The sequence below is a fragment of the Phasianus colchicus genome, chromosome 3, assembly GCF_987193195.1.
Source record: "Phasianus colchicus chromosome 3, bPhaCol1.hap1.1, whole genome shotgun sequence".
Classification (NCBI taxonomy): Eukaryota; Metazoa; Chordata; class Aves; order Galliformes; family Phasianidae; genus Phasianus; species Phasianus colchicus.
Window position 1 is genome coordinate 42863687 of NC_143438.1, and position 18163 is coordinate 42881849.

Genomic DNA, 18163 nt, shown 5'->3' on the forward strand with positions numbered 1-18163 from the left:
TTATCTGAAACCTAAGGCTAAATGACTTCTTTTATCTACTTTGCTGCTTCACTGTCCCTCGCCAAGTGCCTGAATGAAAGCGAGGAAGCTCAGCGCCGCTGAACTTCCAGATGCCCATGGACCTCCTGACGCCACACTTTGAAGGGAGGGAAGTGGACTGATCAGGCTAAAAGCATTTTAGGAGGCAAAACATCAAAAGATGGCAGGGAGCAGTGAGGCGAGACTACTGGCTGATTTCAGCCTTGGCACTGCTTTAAGTGGGGAGACAAGGCCTGGCCCAACCAGCCCCTTGCCCTGCACTCCTCAGCAAAGCACAGCCAAGGCAGCAGGCCCAGCTCGAGGAGAGGAAGCCAGCGTGCTGACATTCAGTATAGATTTGCTGTCATATATGTTAACTACCTCAGGAAACAATCCAAAAGAGCTCCCCTTTATGGTACAGATTTTGCTATACTGTACATCCAATTAAAAGTACTCTCTGAATGCATTCTGTGTGTCTTGTGGAAAATGCTCAACTTCTTTTTAAATTAAAATTTAACGTAATAACCCTTTGTGTTGCATTCACTGAAGTAACTGAATGGAAGAACCGTTAAGGCCAGAAAAGACCTCTGAGAGCATCTAATCCAACCAGTGACCCATCACACCGTGCCCACTAACCGTTTTCAGTGCCACATCCACACGGTTCTTAACACCTCCCGTAATGATGACCCCACCACCTCCCCGGGCAGCCCGTTCCAGAGCCTCACCACTCTTTTGGAGCTGTGGAGCTTCTACTCAGCCAGAGGTGTGAAAGCCACTCAGTATATGAAAGTTTTTGCTTCTTTTATTAATTTGTGAATATTCTCCATATTTAGCCATTACGAAAGGAACGGACAGGATGAATGATTAGATATCCAGCGGGGCTAAATCAAAGAAGTTCCTTTGGACTCAGTTCACAGTGCACATCACTGCAGTGCAAGGTTCTTCCCATCCAACCCTATGAACAACTCCAGTTACAGATCTTCTTAATGACTGCCTAATTTAGGCACAAAAGCAATGATGATTTATAAGAATGAGGTCTACTGTCACCCCTAACCTGAGCTGAGTCACCTTATATGAGTAATTATGACTCTACTCCAGTACCATTTGATTTCCCAATTGCTGAACAACAGATTATTGCTCCTTGTTTTCTTTGTGAAAACTCAGCACAATCAGGTGCTCAGAATGCCATACAATGGAATAAACATGGATCTGTGGTGCTCCACCTGCAACAACGTTCTTGCTAGTAATGCATGCACAGAGTGGCTGGTTGCAGACTGAGCACCACAAACTTTCCTGGCTGATGGTTACGTTTTATGAACACCACAGAAACTGTAAGAACCAAAAATCCCAGGCAGTTAATAATAAAGCAGCTTCAAGACAGTCGTAAGAATGGGCAGCTGGGAACACGGGTGCACACAGCGAGTTTCAGATAGTGACAGCCACACAAGGCAGGGTGATGGCTTTGAGAAATATAGCAACCTTTTCTTCCCACCATCTGCCACACCTCCAGCTCTCTTCCCACTGGCTGACTGGCCAGGCAGCCTTGCTCTGTCTACCACAAGTTATTCATCTTACAGTCTCTCTACCAAATCTAACTTGATCTGTTCTCCCTCAAACTAACATTGGCCCTTCTGTGTTACTCCATCCTTCATGGACACACCTAAAAGGCCCAGCTGCACTTCCTAAGGATTGCCACCAGTTTAACATTCCAGCATTGAAGTTTCAAGTCTTTCAAGGTCAGCCAAACATACCTCCTCCAGGCCATGTACATTGTGAATATGTAATGTAACAAATGAAAAGCTGTGTTAAAATACACTGGTGCAAGCAGTGGGAGTATTGTGTAAAACTGCAGTGCAAGCTGACGGCTTCCACTCCATGAAACTCAGCATGACTTATTTAAGCCTATCTTCAATATGGTGTGACTGCCAAGGGCCAAGAGGCCCAGCAAGTGGTCTTGTGATGGAATCAAGTGGAGTATGCTAAGGCAAGAGGTTGCCTTGATTCCCATTTTCTTGTAAAACTTAAATAGCATTTGACAAGACCTAAAGGCTAGTGGCAAGACTCAGAGATCAGCACTCATCCCTTCAGTAGGTTGAGTGATTCAGTCACATGCAAAAGAAATATATCTGCAATTGAAAGGGTTAAATGCTTGACACTACTGCTATCCAAACATATTTAAAAGATCATTTTCTATCCTAGCCCTCTACCAATGAAAGAAAAAAAACAATAACACTGCACTATAGTCTTCAAACACTTATTTTTATAGCTCTCTCATTTCAATTAAATTTCTCAGTGTTTATGGACAGTAAGCTCTCAGAATACTGCATCGTACTGCAGAGTAACATACTGTTTGTGGTGGAAACTGTGAAAATATTGTGTCATGTGGAATATAATTTTGTCTGGTTTCATTTGTTTTGTTGTGCTTCTGTTAATTATTTTATATTTTATGATAAACAGTTTAGGAATACAAGTTATGTGGCATCTTCACCTATACCTGTTTGTTTATAGAGTTGTGAGGTGCTGGAACAGGCTGCTCAGAGAGGTTAGTGGATGCTCCATCGCTGGAGGTGTTTGAGACCAGACTGGATGGAGTCCTGGACAACCCGGTCTAGTATCAGATCTGGAGGTTGGTGGTCCTGCCTATGGCAGAGGGGTTGGAACTTGAAGATCCTCGGGCTCCCTTTCAATCCAAGCCATTCTATGATACTATGATTCTATGATTTATTGGCAACATTTAAAAATTCTGGTTTTCAAGACACAACACCTGTATCTTCCTTCTTCCTCCCTTTATGTACAACATGAGGCAGAAAACAAGTATGTTTCTTTTCTTTTTCTTTAAAGAGATAAGCTGATCACTAAGAAAATGCCAAATACTGCCTTTTTCTTTCAGATTCACGTGATGAACGTGATTAAACCTCAGAAAGGTCTGCATCACATCTGCAGACTTCTAGCAGTTGTCAGCCCCGCACTGAAATCAGATTTTCTCTGGAAAATCACCTCTGGAGCTGTTGGTTTTTCCCCCACTGGTTGACAAGTATAATTAATCAGAAGAGAGGTGTGTGTCTGTACATATGTACGTATGAATAATGGAATGAGACACAGCTGGTAAAACTAGCAAAGCATAAATGTAATGTCTTGACCACTTGTCGCTATTACAAAATCTTACGGCATTTTTCCCTCGTGTATTAGTCTTGCAATGAGGATAATTAAATTCAGTCTACTTAAATCCTTAGCTTAAATAGCTCCTATAGTCATGTATAGAAAGGTATTTGCATGTCTAGCTCATATTTAAGCGACTTAACTGCCATGGAGAACAGGAAGAAACACATCTTTTGAATATGGTGTATGTACAATATTATTAAATAAAATAATTTCTACGGAGAGTTTACGCAGTCTGTAGTTTAGTTTCTGTTTATCTGAAATATATACATATACATTTGCTATAATAGCCATTTATCCACATAGGTAGAATGTGATGTAAAGTCTACTATTGCTCTTTTTAAGTTAGAGACCATCACAGTTATGAAAAACACCCTTTGCACAGAAGGTCTTGAAATAATATTTCAGAGGGACCAAAATAAAAAAATTATTATTTTTTTTAATCTAATTGATATGGTTCAGTGAGCAGTTAGGTTCAGCTAGCCCTGCAGAATAGAGGGGAAGAAAAACTAATTATTATCATAATCTAATCAAGCTCAGTATATTGCAAAGTACAGCAAAATGCTGTGTCCGTGGGTGCCATTCAAAGATCTCTGAAATCTTTATTATGTATAAACATTTTTGTACACAGTTATTAACTTGGCAAATGATGTCTTTATAGAATCCATAATAGAAAGTGTGGCCAAATATCTAACTGAAGCGTTCCAGGCAATATGCAGAAACAGTTGTACTCATGTAGAAATTAGGTTTCCCAACAGAGATCTCTATAGCCCCGTTTGCACTTGAAAGACATGCCTCGTTTTGCTTTATTCATTTATTTATTTATTTAGCTAGCCAACAAACCTAATCTATATTCTGTAAAACACACTTTTCAACTGTGGAGGAAAAACAATGTTTTAGCATTCTGTAGGGAGAGAAGATAAGGAGGGGCAGAAGAGCAAGGAAGGGAAAGAGGGAGTATTTCCCCAGCTACCTGGAAGATAAAAACATTCTTCTAATTCACAAGCTTTTTAATATGGATAGAGGAGAAAGTTGTTTCAGGAAAGCGTGAGAAACACATTTTACAAATGCATAAACTGGATCAGAGGAAGATCATTTCTTCTTTTACATTCTGGCAGCAAAACCAGAGTCACCCTTTCTGATTGCCAGATGTTCCTTTCACCCAGAACACAACACAGAGCATAGTAGTAGGTAACTTAGAACTACAGTCTGGCAACACTACTTGTGCTATTTCTGCATGCTCCTACAAGGGTGGGCAGGGGCTGCAATGTGCCACAGATCTGGACTTTGCAAAAAATAAAAATAAAAAAGTTCTAGCATATATATGTGTATGCGTGTGCATCCACTTTTAGGAAGTACAACAAATGGGAACGCTAAAACTTGCATTTACATTCTTAAACATAAAATAGTAAAATATGAACTCCAGACAAACTGCCATAGTTCTGCTAAGGAGGAATTCATCATGCAGGTGCATACCATGCATCTCAACTCAGTGATAACAATTCAGAAATTGGCCACTCATTACTGACTCTTAACTGAAAGAGATAAAGAAGAATCAGCCAGGGTGGAAAGCTTTAAGTTGACAAGGCTCTGTTTGCATTTATCAGCATGACAGGAAGCAAAAGGGATGAGTCAGGTTTCACCTGCAGTGTTAACCCAATGCCATCTCTTGAAGGGAACAAAAAGCTGATGGCCCTACAGTTACAGTAATCCACACCAAGAAATTAATATTTTCTAATGAGGAAGTCCTAGAGTCCTCGCTTTCAAAACAATGTTAATTGAAACATGTTAGTTATGGTACAATGTGGAGATAAAGACAAGTGTGAAAACCCAATGCAGGACACTGTTCAATTAATCACACAAGTACCAGTGTTGTTCAACATTCCAGCAGCTAATTAGCACATGGATGGTATCTGAGTAATAGCTGGCTGGTGCAGAGATGACCACACATCTGTTCCCCACCTCTCTGCATCACTCTGCATGTTCACAGCCTACACACATTTCTCCCTCGAAGTCTTAATTAACAGACACTTTGTGTTGCAATAAGCAAAGACACTGTTATCACCTGCTACAAGAAGAGAAGTTCTTCACATCTTGTCCACTAATGTCAAACAATTACAGTTCAGTACGTTACATTTAAAGAGCAGACTTTCCTGAAGGTCCGGCTGATCACCTACAGGAACCTCATATACAGAAGGGCTGTAGGAAGCTTGCTCAAACTGGCTTCCTCTGCCATTCCCAGCACATTTCCCATCAGCTTGCTCCCCTGGGCTGCTGGCCACCCCTCCCAGGGCCAGTGGTGCTGTGCAATGCACCACCCAGCTCCGGCTGGCAGAGATAGCACAGTTCTCACCGCTAAGCAGCTCGATGTGCCAGCACAGCCTGCTATCCTCCTCCTATGAAAGAGAAACATAAGGCGGACCAGATTTCTGCTTTGTAAGGTACGATGGAAGGCTTGTATGCAATGCAAGTGATTACTTTTTAGTCGAGGAAGCTGCACGGCAGGACTTTGATGACAGCTGCACACACGCACCATTCAAAGTAACTCATAGAGACTTCAGGTTTACATCACACATGGGAGCCTACACACTGTCCTCCTTTGGACAATCAGCTCTCTACAAGACTGAAGAAATGACTCGTGCTCAAGTTCCATACAAGGTACCAGTTTAAAGCCTGAAACCTAAGCCTAACACATTTCCTAAGTAATACTCCATGGCTACAAGTGGATTCGGTGTTCAGAGACTTTCTTTCTTTAAACATTGTTGAATTCTTGCCTCCAGAACATGACATAGTAGTAAGATCTCAGTCTCTACAGTCTCAAAAGTCATGAAGAGAGGTTGTGGATACCCCCTCTCTGGAAGCATTCAAGGCCAGGCTGGATGAGACTTTGAGCAACCTGGCCTAGAGCAAGATGTCCCTGCCTATAGCAGGAGATTAGAACTAGATAATCTTAAAGGTTTCTTCAACCCAAACCATTCCATGATTCTATGACAAAACTATTACTTTTTAAAATCAGCTTTGAAATGCATTGAGTGATCTTTTAATCTTAGCACACAACCAAGTTGCTAACCTACCTTCTGTTCATCACTCATAGTTCTGTGTACTTCCTTATTTCCCCACTATTTATTGGCACTCAAAAGTAAACAGTTTCAGACTTCCTGGTTTCTATTCATATCAGTTTGTTCACAACTTCTTTCTGCTGGTTTCCTATGTTTTTCATGTCTGAAGCATGCTCCTGTGCTGCAACAACTGAACACAGCATTCCAGAGAAAGGTGAAATGTTGATCTATGTAACACCACTATAACATTTCACAGCCTGTTTTTATTGATTCAGAATATTTTATCTGACCACAACTATATTCTCTAAAGAGGTCTTAATTCAGCCCGTCATAGTGATACTTAGGTCCCTTTCCTTAAATTACACAATTAATTAGGATCCAATAAACTGCATTAATAGCACATACTTTGCCCTCCGGTATGAATTACTTTGCATTAATCGAGATGGAGCTTCATCCATTATTCTGTTCACTACTGACCTCATTTGATTAAATCTTTCCAGTATACCTCTTCAGACTTCACTAACTTCAACCACACAACCAAATATCATTACATTACATTCATCATTTTTTAAGATACGCTGCCACAATTTTAGAATTATAGTTGACTGATGAAACTTACGCCTATTCTTCATTCATTCTTCATCAAAAAAGTCACATTTTAATGCAAATGGATTTTTTATGTACCTACTTAGAGTCTACTTAGCATATGCATTTCCTCACCCTTAGCTGTTGACATACAAGTGAAAAATTGCATGTAAGTCTCTAAACACCAGACATTATGTGCTAATGTCAACAAACAACACAAAGCATATCTTTTCTAAACATTTTTTTAATTCTGTCAGCTTATCATTGTATTTCTTCCAGTACAATACCTGTTTTACTGATGTTGTTACTGTTTAACATCTCTTTGCATGTTTTTTCAATCATACAACATTTTTGTCTTTTGTTACTTCTGCAAAGTAGATGAATATATTATCTTCATTTTATAAATAAACTAAGGAAGGAAAAGAATAATAATTTACTCAGGATTGCACGGCAGAAATGCCAAGAAACCCTTAATTTGTTGGCAAGACCTATTCAGTGATCACCAATTCTTCCATTCTTTTATCATTCCAGTCCTTCCTCTAGTCTTTCTAGCAACAAGAGAATTTATTTTTCCATGTATGCTATGCAATAGGCTTGTCAAAAGGAGACACAGTTTGAAACTTGTGTTTTATACCAAAGCAGATGCATTTGCAGGAGGAACACAGCCAGCAACAAATACTTAGGCCCGGCTGACTGATCATCTATATTGTAGCAGCCTATCAAAAGTGGCAGGTATTCACAATGAGAGCTACAGCTAATTACAAACAACAGCCACATACACCTTTCATACCAGTAATTAAAACAAATGAGCCAGCATTTCTTTGTCATGGAGAAAAATAAAAGAGCAAGTCTGCAACATAAGGATTCCAGCCATTGTCTAGAAAAATTTTGAGTGGTAGGAACAGTCATTTTTTGAGGAATATCTGAATCTACTGGAGAGACATCAGGATCATTTCTTATTGAAAGGTTCTTCAATACCACAGCGTTATTTCTGGTATTAGCTGCAATGCACTGAACAGAAATGAGGAGAATGAGTACATGAAGGAGCATGGCAGGGGCAGCCAGGCTGAGGTGCAGGAGTGCCATGGATGCCATGTATTCCGGGATGGCTGCTCTCCGGGAGGATACAGACTCTCCTCCAGAAATCCCAAGGAGATCACTGTTAAATCATGCTCTGAGTCCACATTTCCTCAAAGCATATAGTTTAACCCGGCCCAATGAGCTAGGTTTGAGAAACAAGAGAAAACTACGTGATCTTTAGCTGTAGATGTGGAACACCAACTATCCGAGACCAGAGAAACTGACAATCCCACAGACAGTACTGCACGCGTTCTTACAGGACCTCCTATTCAAATAAATAGAACCATAGTTCAACCAGCCCTAATGATACCGATTTGTCTACACACACACACACACACACACACTTTAACTTAGAGCACAAAAAAAGAACATTCTAAATCTTGGTAAAATATAAAAGAAAGATTGTTTAGGAAAACTGTGCTGCCAAGAACACAATAATATCACCAGCAGCCCCCACACATTTGTTATTGCATTCAGCACAAGTGCCAGATGAACATCTGCAGTGTAAAAATGCAGCCCATTAGTTCCTTCAGCTTGTTAGCATATTTTAATACTGTGATCACAGCTTTCTATTTCTATCAAGGTGCTACTAGGTGCCAGACTCAGTACTCGCATGGTGCGTCATTATTATCTCTGTACCCCCCAGGATCTTAATCTGTCTTACTTCTGTGAACCTATTACACAGCAATGCTGAAACAGAAGAGGAGAGCAGGGAGAAATGTGAGAAGGGAAGAGGAAGCTACTGGTACAGCAGTATTGCTGCCAAGGTAAGTAAAGCTGTGATCTTATCATGTATGGTTGGACTAAAGCCGTGTTATGTACAACCCTCTTTAGCCTCACAGACTGTGTTATGTTAGAAAAAAAATCATCTTAACGCATACAGAAAGCAAGTAATTTAACAGCTCTCTCTCCTGACCTGTTTTCCTTTAGCTCCTTACAGTATTTGCATAAATAGTTGGTCAACCTTCTCATTTATGGTTTAAATAGAACGTGAAGAACATTATAACCCTAATTTTAATCTGAACCCTGTAATTAAGGGAATTAGTATTTTTAAACCAAGAAAGAAATCCCAAATAAGTCTTTCGAAGGAGCAGAGCAGAGCTGCAGACTTTTTCATGTTGCTGCTGCTATTAGTCTTAGTGCTACCTAGCTGTGTTACTTAAGACACGCATGCGAAAAGAACAGAACTGAGGGCATGCCTGCTGTAATGTATGCACACATACACCCACAGCACCTGATACGTGTGTGCTACACAGGTGGGGTGACAACTGTGTCTTTTACATGCAGAAGGTTCTATGTGTGCATCTTACTTCTTAAGCATCCAGGTCAAATTTAAGCCTACTTTCATCACTAGATGAACTTGGTCCACTCTTAAATATAAAGCCATCCGAATAGAGACTAAATAAAAAAGCTCCACAAAATAAAAAAATAAAAAAATAAAAAAAACACACTACAAAATCACTTTACAAAAGACAGAAATTCTGTGCTCCTCCTGTGGAGCACACAGCATTCCTCCAAGGAACCACGTTTACTGGGAAAAGCAGAACTGCTTGGCTAATTTACTTACACTCTTCCACTTCGCATCTGCAAGAGTGGTCAGTGCCAAATTCAATACTGACCTGGCTAAGCCTTTGATCTGACCCAAGACAGCTGTTCCTAGGAACACATTTAACTAGCTAGTATGACTCCAGTAAGCCCTTGTCTTAAGCCAAACTAGACTTTGCTACTGAGAAAAAATGGTATAACACTTTCTGCTAGCACAGTCTCCTTCCAAACAAATATAAATCCAGTAATGCCCATTGAGAGACACCCTCTTCTAAATTCTGATGCTTCATTTTTCTGATGCTACATTTCTCTGGGAAAAAAAAAGGGACAAATACTTTGGACAGAGGTTTTCAGAATGAGAGAGACAGGGGAAAACAACAAACAGCTCTTAATTCCCAAACACTCTTGTATTCAGGCAACTATCTATAGGTATATGTTTACGTGGTTTAGCGAGACAAAGACTAAGGTCTTTACTAACCCTGCAGTTTCACGGAGACCTTAAGCCAGTCAAGGATACACCACCACTGAATGCAGCACTCCCATCCATGGCTGCACCGCCCTCCATTTCGTGCTGGCACAAATAGTTGAGCTGAGTGCAGAACTAAAGACATAACACTGGCTGAAACCGAGTACAAGTTTCTCAGGGTTAGTCAGATGCAGATCAGGTCTCCAACCCAACTCAACTGTGGCTGCATGAACATCTGCACGGGGACACTGACCACTAGCTAAGCACATGAACAGTTTCCAATGCTATACAGAAGAAACAGTTTGCAATGCTCCTCTAGGCATCTGTATTAGCCAAGTCAAACAGCACAAATGCAGTCTTCCTAATGTGCATTTACCAGTGCTAACAGATCTGAATGAGCAAAAGAGAGAATGATGGCTTTAAAATTCATGCAGGAAGACTTCATAACTGCATTTAAAATTAGAGAGTTTTAGCTAGGCAGCTCCAAGTGCAGTGTACAGCATAACCACTGCCAATGCCAGCGTACAGGGAGGAAGCGGAGCAAGGAACAATGCTTATTAACGTGAACTGAAAATAAAATCAACGGAAGTTGCTTGATGCCATTCTATATGATTTCTGATGTGGTGTCTGAACACCTATTAGTTGTGCATGAAATATCGTCTGACAGTAACTGACACACAATTTGTTCTCTTTCACTCTTGGGTGGGTGAAGAATTGTGCTTTTGGCATGACACTGCACTGTGGTTTCTGTACTTTACACTTACGCCTGTACCTGTGGAACGTTTCTGCTACTACACACTTCTCATAGAGAGAACAGTTTGACAAAAAGTGCTCTCGAAGTATGCAAGAGTCCATCTGCCTACCTCATACTGGTCTGCAAGGAGCTTTTGTCTCTTGCAGAGCCAAGCGTATCTGTAACATGGAAAGGCATACTGTACTGATGCACGGCATTATTCCTCTGAGTTTGCCAACTTGAAATTTAGGCACCCTCTCAGACACATTAAAGTCAGTCTTTGAATCAAGATTTTAATACACTGTATGCTTTGAGAATATAAAATTGTCTTTTGCATCTGTAAGAAATCAGTAGCAGAAAATGGAGACAAGAAGAAAAAAGGAATTATTAGACATGATCTTACTAAATTGAAATGTTTCCTACTACATGATGCTTCCTAAAAGCTATCAGGAATTGAAGGAGGGGTGAATGAAACGCATATGAAGAACAAACAGAAACAGTTCTAACAAGTTTTGTTTCTAGATCTTTTTGATTAAAGCTGATACAACTGACTTACATAGCTCACAAATGAATAATACAGCATTTCAGAGCTCTTGGAATTCCCACACTTGAAGCTGCATGACACTGAGTTTTTTTCTTATCTCATTAACTGTACAAATATGATTAATGTTCAGCTGGAAACTTCGTGAAATGGAAATTCCTCAGCAAGAGCTGCATTCAGCTCTGCTTGTAAGTAGATGCAAATACCTGATGTCATATTGGCATATTTCAGGGTTGTTACCGGCCACGTATGCATGTCTGGCTTGTCCGAATTGCTAATAGCATAATGCTCCAGGAGAAAAATGGGTACACTCCAGCATTACCAAGTTCCTCTGAAGTTTTATTACAGAATTCAGAATACAGAATGAGATCAGCAGCCTACTTCACTGCTTACACTAAACGCCAGGAAATACGGTATTTTTAAAAGTACATACAAAATGCCAGTGTAAGAAAAAACAAAGAATACACCTTTATGCTTCCCTTTTTTCAAGAACAGGACCAGTTTAAAGCACTTCAAGAATGAAGGCAGCATTACAGGCTGAAAGCAAACTGGATATTCTAAATAACAAGTTATCTGCCTGAGATTTGGTTTTACACACAGATGTAAAATCTAGAACGTTGCCTCTTATTCTGTGCCACAAAACCCAGAGGACCCTTTGCTTTTCAAATGAGTCACCATATGTATTAATTTTTTGTTGTATTTCACCAGTCAAAAAATACTCAGCTCCATCAAAATTCACTCCAGCTACATCATAAGATTTTTGCTTGCTTATCATTAACTGTCCTTAGAGACAGAGAAAGGAAAAGTGGCAGTGGCAGCAGTTAATGGCACACGATCTCCCTTTGGCCACACAGCACAGGCAGCCCCATGTGCCCTCCCTTTACCCACTTGGGCCATGGGGAGCCACGGTGGGCAGAAAGGATGAAGCCTTCTATACCAGCGGGCCACATCCAGAGAAAGGCAGCAGCAGAATGCTTCCAGGTGTGCTGTGCCACGTAGCTAACAGATCAATGCAATGACTGTGCAGTCCCACATGCACGCACACTCCATGGCTCTCCTAGCCACCAGTCCTGCCAGGCTCTGTATCCGAACAGAACCTCTGCACAGTGCCAGGGCATACGCAGCTGAAATCAATAGTGCCGTAACACCGCAGCTTTCCTTCCTCTCCAAAGCTCACTGATAGAGGAGCTTCAGCTGAAACCAGCACGGAGCTGTGGTGGGGAGCAGGCCCCGCTGCCGGCCGCGAGGCAGGCCCGCATTGATTGCCATCTGATTAGAGGCAGTGTGTCCTGACTTTCCCCAGTCACTTAAGCCGGCGTCTCGTTGCTTGTCCTTAGAGACCACAGCTCCACTCAGGCAGAGAGCGTCTAGACAGTATTCATGATCCATCTGTCTGGCACAGCCAGGCTGATGACAAACTCTATTAGAACCGAAACAATTTTTTTCTCTCTTCCCTCCTCCCATCTCCCTTTTCCTCTGAGAAGCCGTAATCTGACACTGAAAATTACTATCATTGTTGCAATTCTCAAAATAGCAGTGCCAGACTTTCATTAACATCAACGCTAGACTGCTAAATATTTAAAGAAATGGATAAATTTCACCTGAAGTGGGACAGCCCGGCACACATGAAAGCAGAAGCACAATCAAAATGTAAATCTAAGCGGTTGTTTTTATCTGCGCGAATTCGGTGTCACAGTCAGAGGGGGATGCCAAAGGTCTCCTTAAACAAAATATTTTCCTTTGATTGAGCTTTTTGTTTTTCAAACAGACTCGTGCTCCAGCCCCCCGCAGATCCCTACAAAGCTCAGAGCTGACAGCAGTAGGAGGGGTGCTGAAAGGGAGAGCCAGAGAGCTGCGGTGCGGCTCCTTTTTTACCTCGCCGAGGAAAATGAACTCCCACAGCAAGCCCTGCTCTGCCAAAACAGCCCTGGCGCATCGCCTCCATCAACGCCGACAACTTGAGATTTGATGCAGACGTCATTTTCACTTGACGAGAAGGATTCGTTTCCCTTTTTTATTGTTCTCCAAATGTTCATACGTGTCAATATTTGTGTTCAGCATGCCCGTGAACACCAGCAGATCACAGCAGTCTTCCTGCGCTGTTTTCTGCTGAACAACGAACCCAAATCTGCACCATCCCTAAAAACTGCAACGCCACTCAATTAGAGGGACTTCAATTCTGCTGTCCGCAAACAGACTACAGCTCCCATTTCCAAATCTAATTTACTTCTAGCAGGACAAGGCAGGTTGATCATTTGTTGTGAAACAAAGGGAAATGCTCTAAGAAATGAACTGTGTCCTGATGGAAACGCGCACACTGTTCCTATTCCTCAGAGCCCAAATTCTGCAGGTCACATGCAGCTGCAAGCCCCCCACAAGGCCAGGTCTTTCTAATGTTTAAAATTCTACAGTGAGCTGCATTTTTCCAATCACAGTTTCATGCACTTAATACACTCAGCCTCAAACCAGAGTTCAAGACCAGCCACCTCGATCAATACATATTCACGGTTGAGAGAAACAAAAACAAGAAATGGGCATTCCAGTAGCTGGCATGGGCTCCTTGGAAAGAGGCTACCTGCAGTAAAATGAAGAGCTCTCTCTGAGTGTCCTCACCTAACCTACTACTCTGATACATTCAGCTCTGATGCCTTTGCATGCCTTTTGACCAACTAACACCTGCGGGATGGCAACTTGTGCTGTCTGAAACCAGTTTCTAACCCGCATGAGCTAATAGAGCCCTCGAGTCTCTCTGTGCCATACAGAACCAAACCTCAAATGTAGCAGCATAAGGAAACCTTACCTACTAGTCAGGAGAGGAAAATGAATAAAAACAAAGGCTGCAGAAATACAGGATTTGTTTCACTTTGCATAAGTGCGCCCTACTGAGTTCAGCAACATTCAGAAAGACTGCATTAACAGCCTCCACACAGAGACAGGTGAGAATAGCAAGGAGAGATGAACACTCAGCCTATGGGATTAATCTACCTTAACACACAGCCATTGCATCTGCTGTAATCATAAGATCCAGGGAGCAAGGCACCCACAAAAAGTATCTGTCTATGCTATTGCTCATGCAACATAACTAAACCAAACAAGCTACAACCAGACATGCTGGATTGGACTGCTGGCAGGAACACAAATGAGAAATGCTTCAGTAGCCAGGAAATATAAGTTACCACTAACATGGGCATACTGCTGAAATAAGCTGAAGCAAGGCATCCCTATGAAAGTTTATTTAGACATCGTTTGGAGGCAGTCTACATGTCACCATGAAATTAGATTAATATTGCTTCTACCGGACAGAAGTCTGAATACAGTGGGAGAAAAGGATTCTTTGGAAAAAAAAGTCCAGGGAAAGCAATAACACACTAATGCAACCTGCTCGGGGTAAAGACCACAGCAGTTCCAACAGACAACAGGCAATCCTGCTCAGATGCAGACCATCATACACACTGCTCCTTTCAACAATTTCCCGCCCAATCAAGAACCGTGTGCAAGAAGATGCGAGAATAATTATTTCCTTTTTACAGTGCTATGTTACCTACCTGCTTGTCACTGTGTAGAGGCTAACTGACATACATATTTCTGCACTACATCATCAGATAGGACATTTCTAGCATGTGTATTCTGGTGCACCCTGGTAGAGATAGCCATTAAAATCATTGACCAAAAGCATGGAAAAGTTTCATAATTCAAAATGCCTTTAAGGCCTGGGGACCACACTTAACTATTCTCAATTTCTTTTTCAAGGCCTGAATAGGCCAGTACAGCTCCCTGCCACATTCCTAGTGATGTTCTTTCCTATTAACAGTTCACAACAACTGCTACCATTTAACAGCCTCTTTAATGGAGAGAACATAATAAATATAATTAATCCTAATTTCTTTTAAATACTGTTTACAGCAGTAGCATTTTTCTGCTTTGCTTTGATCTTATTTTTCTGTTTGGTTCACCTTTAGGTCCACTGTTTTACTATTTGTTGTATTTAATTTAGTACAAAAGTCCCTTCATTTACCAGCACATGTCACACAGTCTCTACTGCAGTGAAAAAATATAGTCATTATTGAGGTCCAAAAATACAACAAATAACCAACCACCCCTTCTGCCTCAAGGAAAGCAAGAAGTTACATAGTTCAGGATGCTCCTACCAATAAATGAAATATTTCCTCTTCAAGCTGCTAATTTGCCCTGTTGTTACAAAACTATCAGACAACATAACTGTTTATGTAATCATTCCACTTCACTCAGCACTGGGGAGCAGAACTACTGCTCTGAACACCATATTTTAAATGGAGTCAGATAAAATGAACAAACTAACAGACCTGGGGAAACAATTTAAATGAAAGAACTTGGTATTTTTTATTTTCTAAGTCTACCAGAGGGTAACTGAGCAGTCCACATGGTAGCCATCTTGTCATGCATAAAAGACTGACAGGAAGGAAGAAGACCACACCAACCTCAGCTCCTGTGAAGCAGCCAACTGCTGCTGAAGGCTTCTTAGAGACAAATTCTGTCTGGTTTGGTGTGGGTAAACTTCATCTTCCTGAGGCACAGGGAGCACCAGCTAGCTTCCCTCATGGCTGCCTTTCAGGCCTGCCTTTCTTCTTCAGGGCAGCGAACTGCTCAAACGCCCCAGGGGAGAGGTACTTTGAGGGAGATCAGGAAGTCTACCAACCCAGGACCAAACAAGTAATGATTTGAAGACTCTAAAGGCCTCTGCAGGCTACTGAACAATGACTCAATCCATGAGGCTATAGGAAATCAAATGGACCGCTTGGATCCCACTGAGGAACTCACAGGGTGTCGCTGTCACCCCTCGGTGCCTGCAGGGCATCCACACCACCCCAACAGCCATCCCAAACATCACAAGGCTGCACAACAGCCTACAGTGCTGGCTCCATTAACACCACCAAATAAGGAAATAAATGTTCATACCCAGAGCAATTACGGTCTCATGCCTGTAATATCACCAAGCTTGTACCAAGATTTCCAAAATATGTAACGAGACAGTGCTCCAGCTGCAGCTTGTTTCCAACGCTATACCCAGTCCTTCCCTCCACCTGTACCACAGTGATTTTCCAAGCTCCTTTTGGTCAAACTCAGAGACAAGGGGGCCCAAGGAGGTTGTGGATGCCCCATCCCTGGATGCATTCAAGGCCAGACTGGATGTGGATCTGGGCAGCCTAGTCTAATGGTTGGTGATCCTGCACACAGCAGAGGGTTGAAATTAGATGATCATTGTGGTCCTTTTCAACCCAAGCCATTCTATGATTCTGTGATTCTATGATTCTAATGGAGGAGCTGCTGTATGTCAGTCAGAAAATCCCCTTTTACATGCACAAAGTATGAGGCAATTGAAAACTCAAAAGCCAGTTAGCCTAAATTAACAGGAAGTACATGTGATGTTGTGATCTGGACCTGAGTGTTTTTTCGTATGACTTCCATTACAAAAACCAAAACTGAAGCAAAATAAAATGAAATAACATAAAAGCACATGTACAGCATTACTATTTTAAAACGTCTGATATCATAGCAGAAGTACAAGATCACTCACATGTTAAATTGGAGGTTAGAATGAAGAAAGGGAAGGGAATACACCCAACACCTGTCAGTTTTCTATTATCAATTAACTCCTGTGATCATATCATGTTTAATATTGCATGCGTTCAGTGCAAAAATTACAGATACACGCTGCTTGTAATTTCTATTATTAACAGCAACATAATTAACATAGATACTCCATAGCCAGTCACAACTAGAGCTCAAACAGCTTTTCGAGAGCTGTCATTATTGGCAGAACAACACCAATGGCAAGCACTGCTAGACACCTCATTCCATACACTACTTTCTCCATCAGACACTGACCAGTGGAGGGACCTATTGATCTGTGGCAAACAACTGTCAACCCTATCAGAAAGGAAATGGTTTAGGGAGCATGTGACAAATTGTCATTCTCCTAATATATGCAATGCTTGTTTCTGCTATCCCTGCATTAAGTAAAGCATTTCTGAAATAACAGTTTTAATCTTTTTAAAAGCAAATATTGAGGTAATACAATACCCTGACATATGACAGGAAATCATCACAGTAACAGCACTTCTCTTGCACCTGTAGGCCAGAATCACTATTGGGAAACTTTGAATTGTGGTTTAAAAACAGTTAAAAAACAGAAGATACAAAAAAACAAAATCAAAATTTGATTTTTGTGTCCATCGGTGATGGCAAAGTATTGAGAGAGGAATTCTGTCACTCTGAGATACCTAGGCACCACAGAATAGCAAGTAAAGCTATTTTAAATACATACCTCCAAAGCTCAGTGACCTACCAAATTAGGGCTGACCTTTGCACTAATAAAATATATACCATGACTGAAACAACTTTAATAGTCTCAATAGCGTGTGAAGACTATCTCACACACAAAACACAAAACATTTTTCAGAAATGGAAAAAAATTGGAAAACATTTTTAAAATCGCTTAAAATATTATGCTTTCTTTCTCAGAAACCACTTACAGTTCATACAATCGCAACCTCATTTCCTGCAGCACAAACTCCTCCACTTCCCTCCACATGACCTCAACTTTCCAGATTCAGACACCCACAGAAAGCATGTTAGACAGCACTGCTGGTTCAGTGCTCTGTCTCAGCTCCCCTAGATATGATACAGCAGACCAGGTTTCTGAAGACACTGATTTTTGAGGTAACAGACATATTCCACATACATACACAGATGCACACGAAGAGCAGGTACTCACAGCTAAAGATGCCTGGAGGTGGATGCTCTGTTACAAGCAGACAGTTCTCTTCATCACTGTTATCCCCACAGTCATTCTGTTGGTTACAAATCAATGAACCAAGATACAAGCATTTACCACTGGCGCAGGTGAATTTGCACTCTGAAAGGCAAAAAGGAAATCAAAACAAAAATTGATGAGGAAATCAGTGTTTATCTTCTTCACTACCTAGAATGACTGATAT

General features: G+C 41.2%; 1 protein-coding gene across 2 annotated transcripts in view; it reads right to left on the bottom strand.

The window, feature by feature from the left end:
• Positions 1-18163, bottom strand: part of LDLRAD4 (low density lipoprotein receptor class A domain containing 4) — a 262875-nt gene that overhangs the window by 113618 nt on the left and 131094 nt on the right. For both annotated transcript variants that reach the window (XM_031589000.2, XM_090137338.1), the window contains one exon: positions 17941-18081. In XM_031589000.2, the coding sequence (XP_031444860.1) occupies positions 17941-18081 (141 nt within the window). The remainder of the gene's footprint in view (positions 1-17940; positions 18082-18163) is intronic.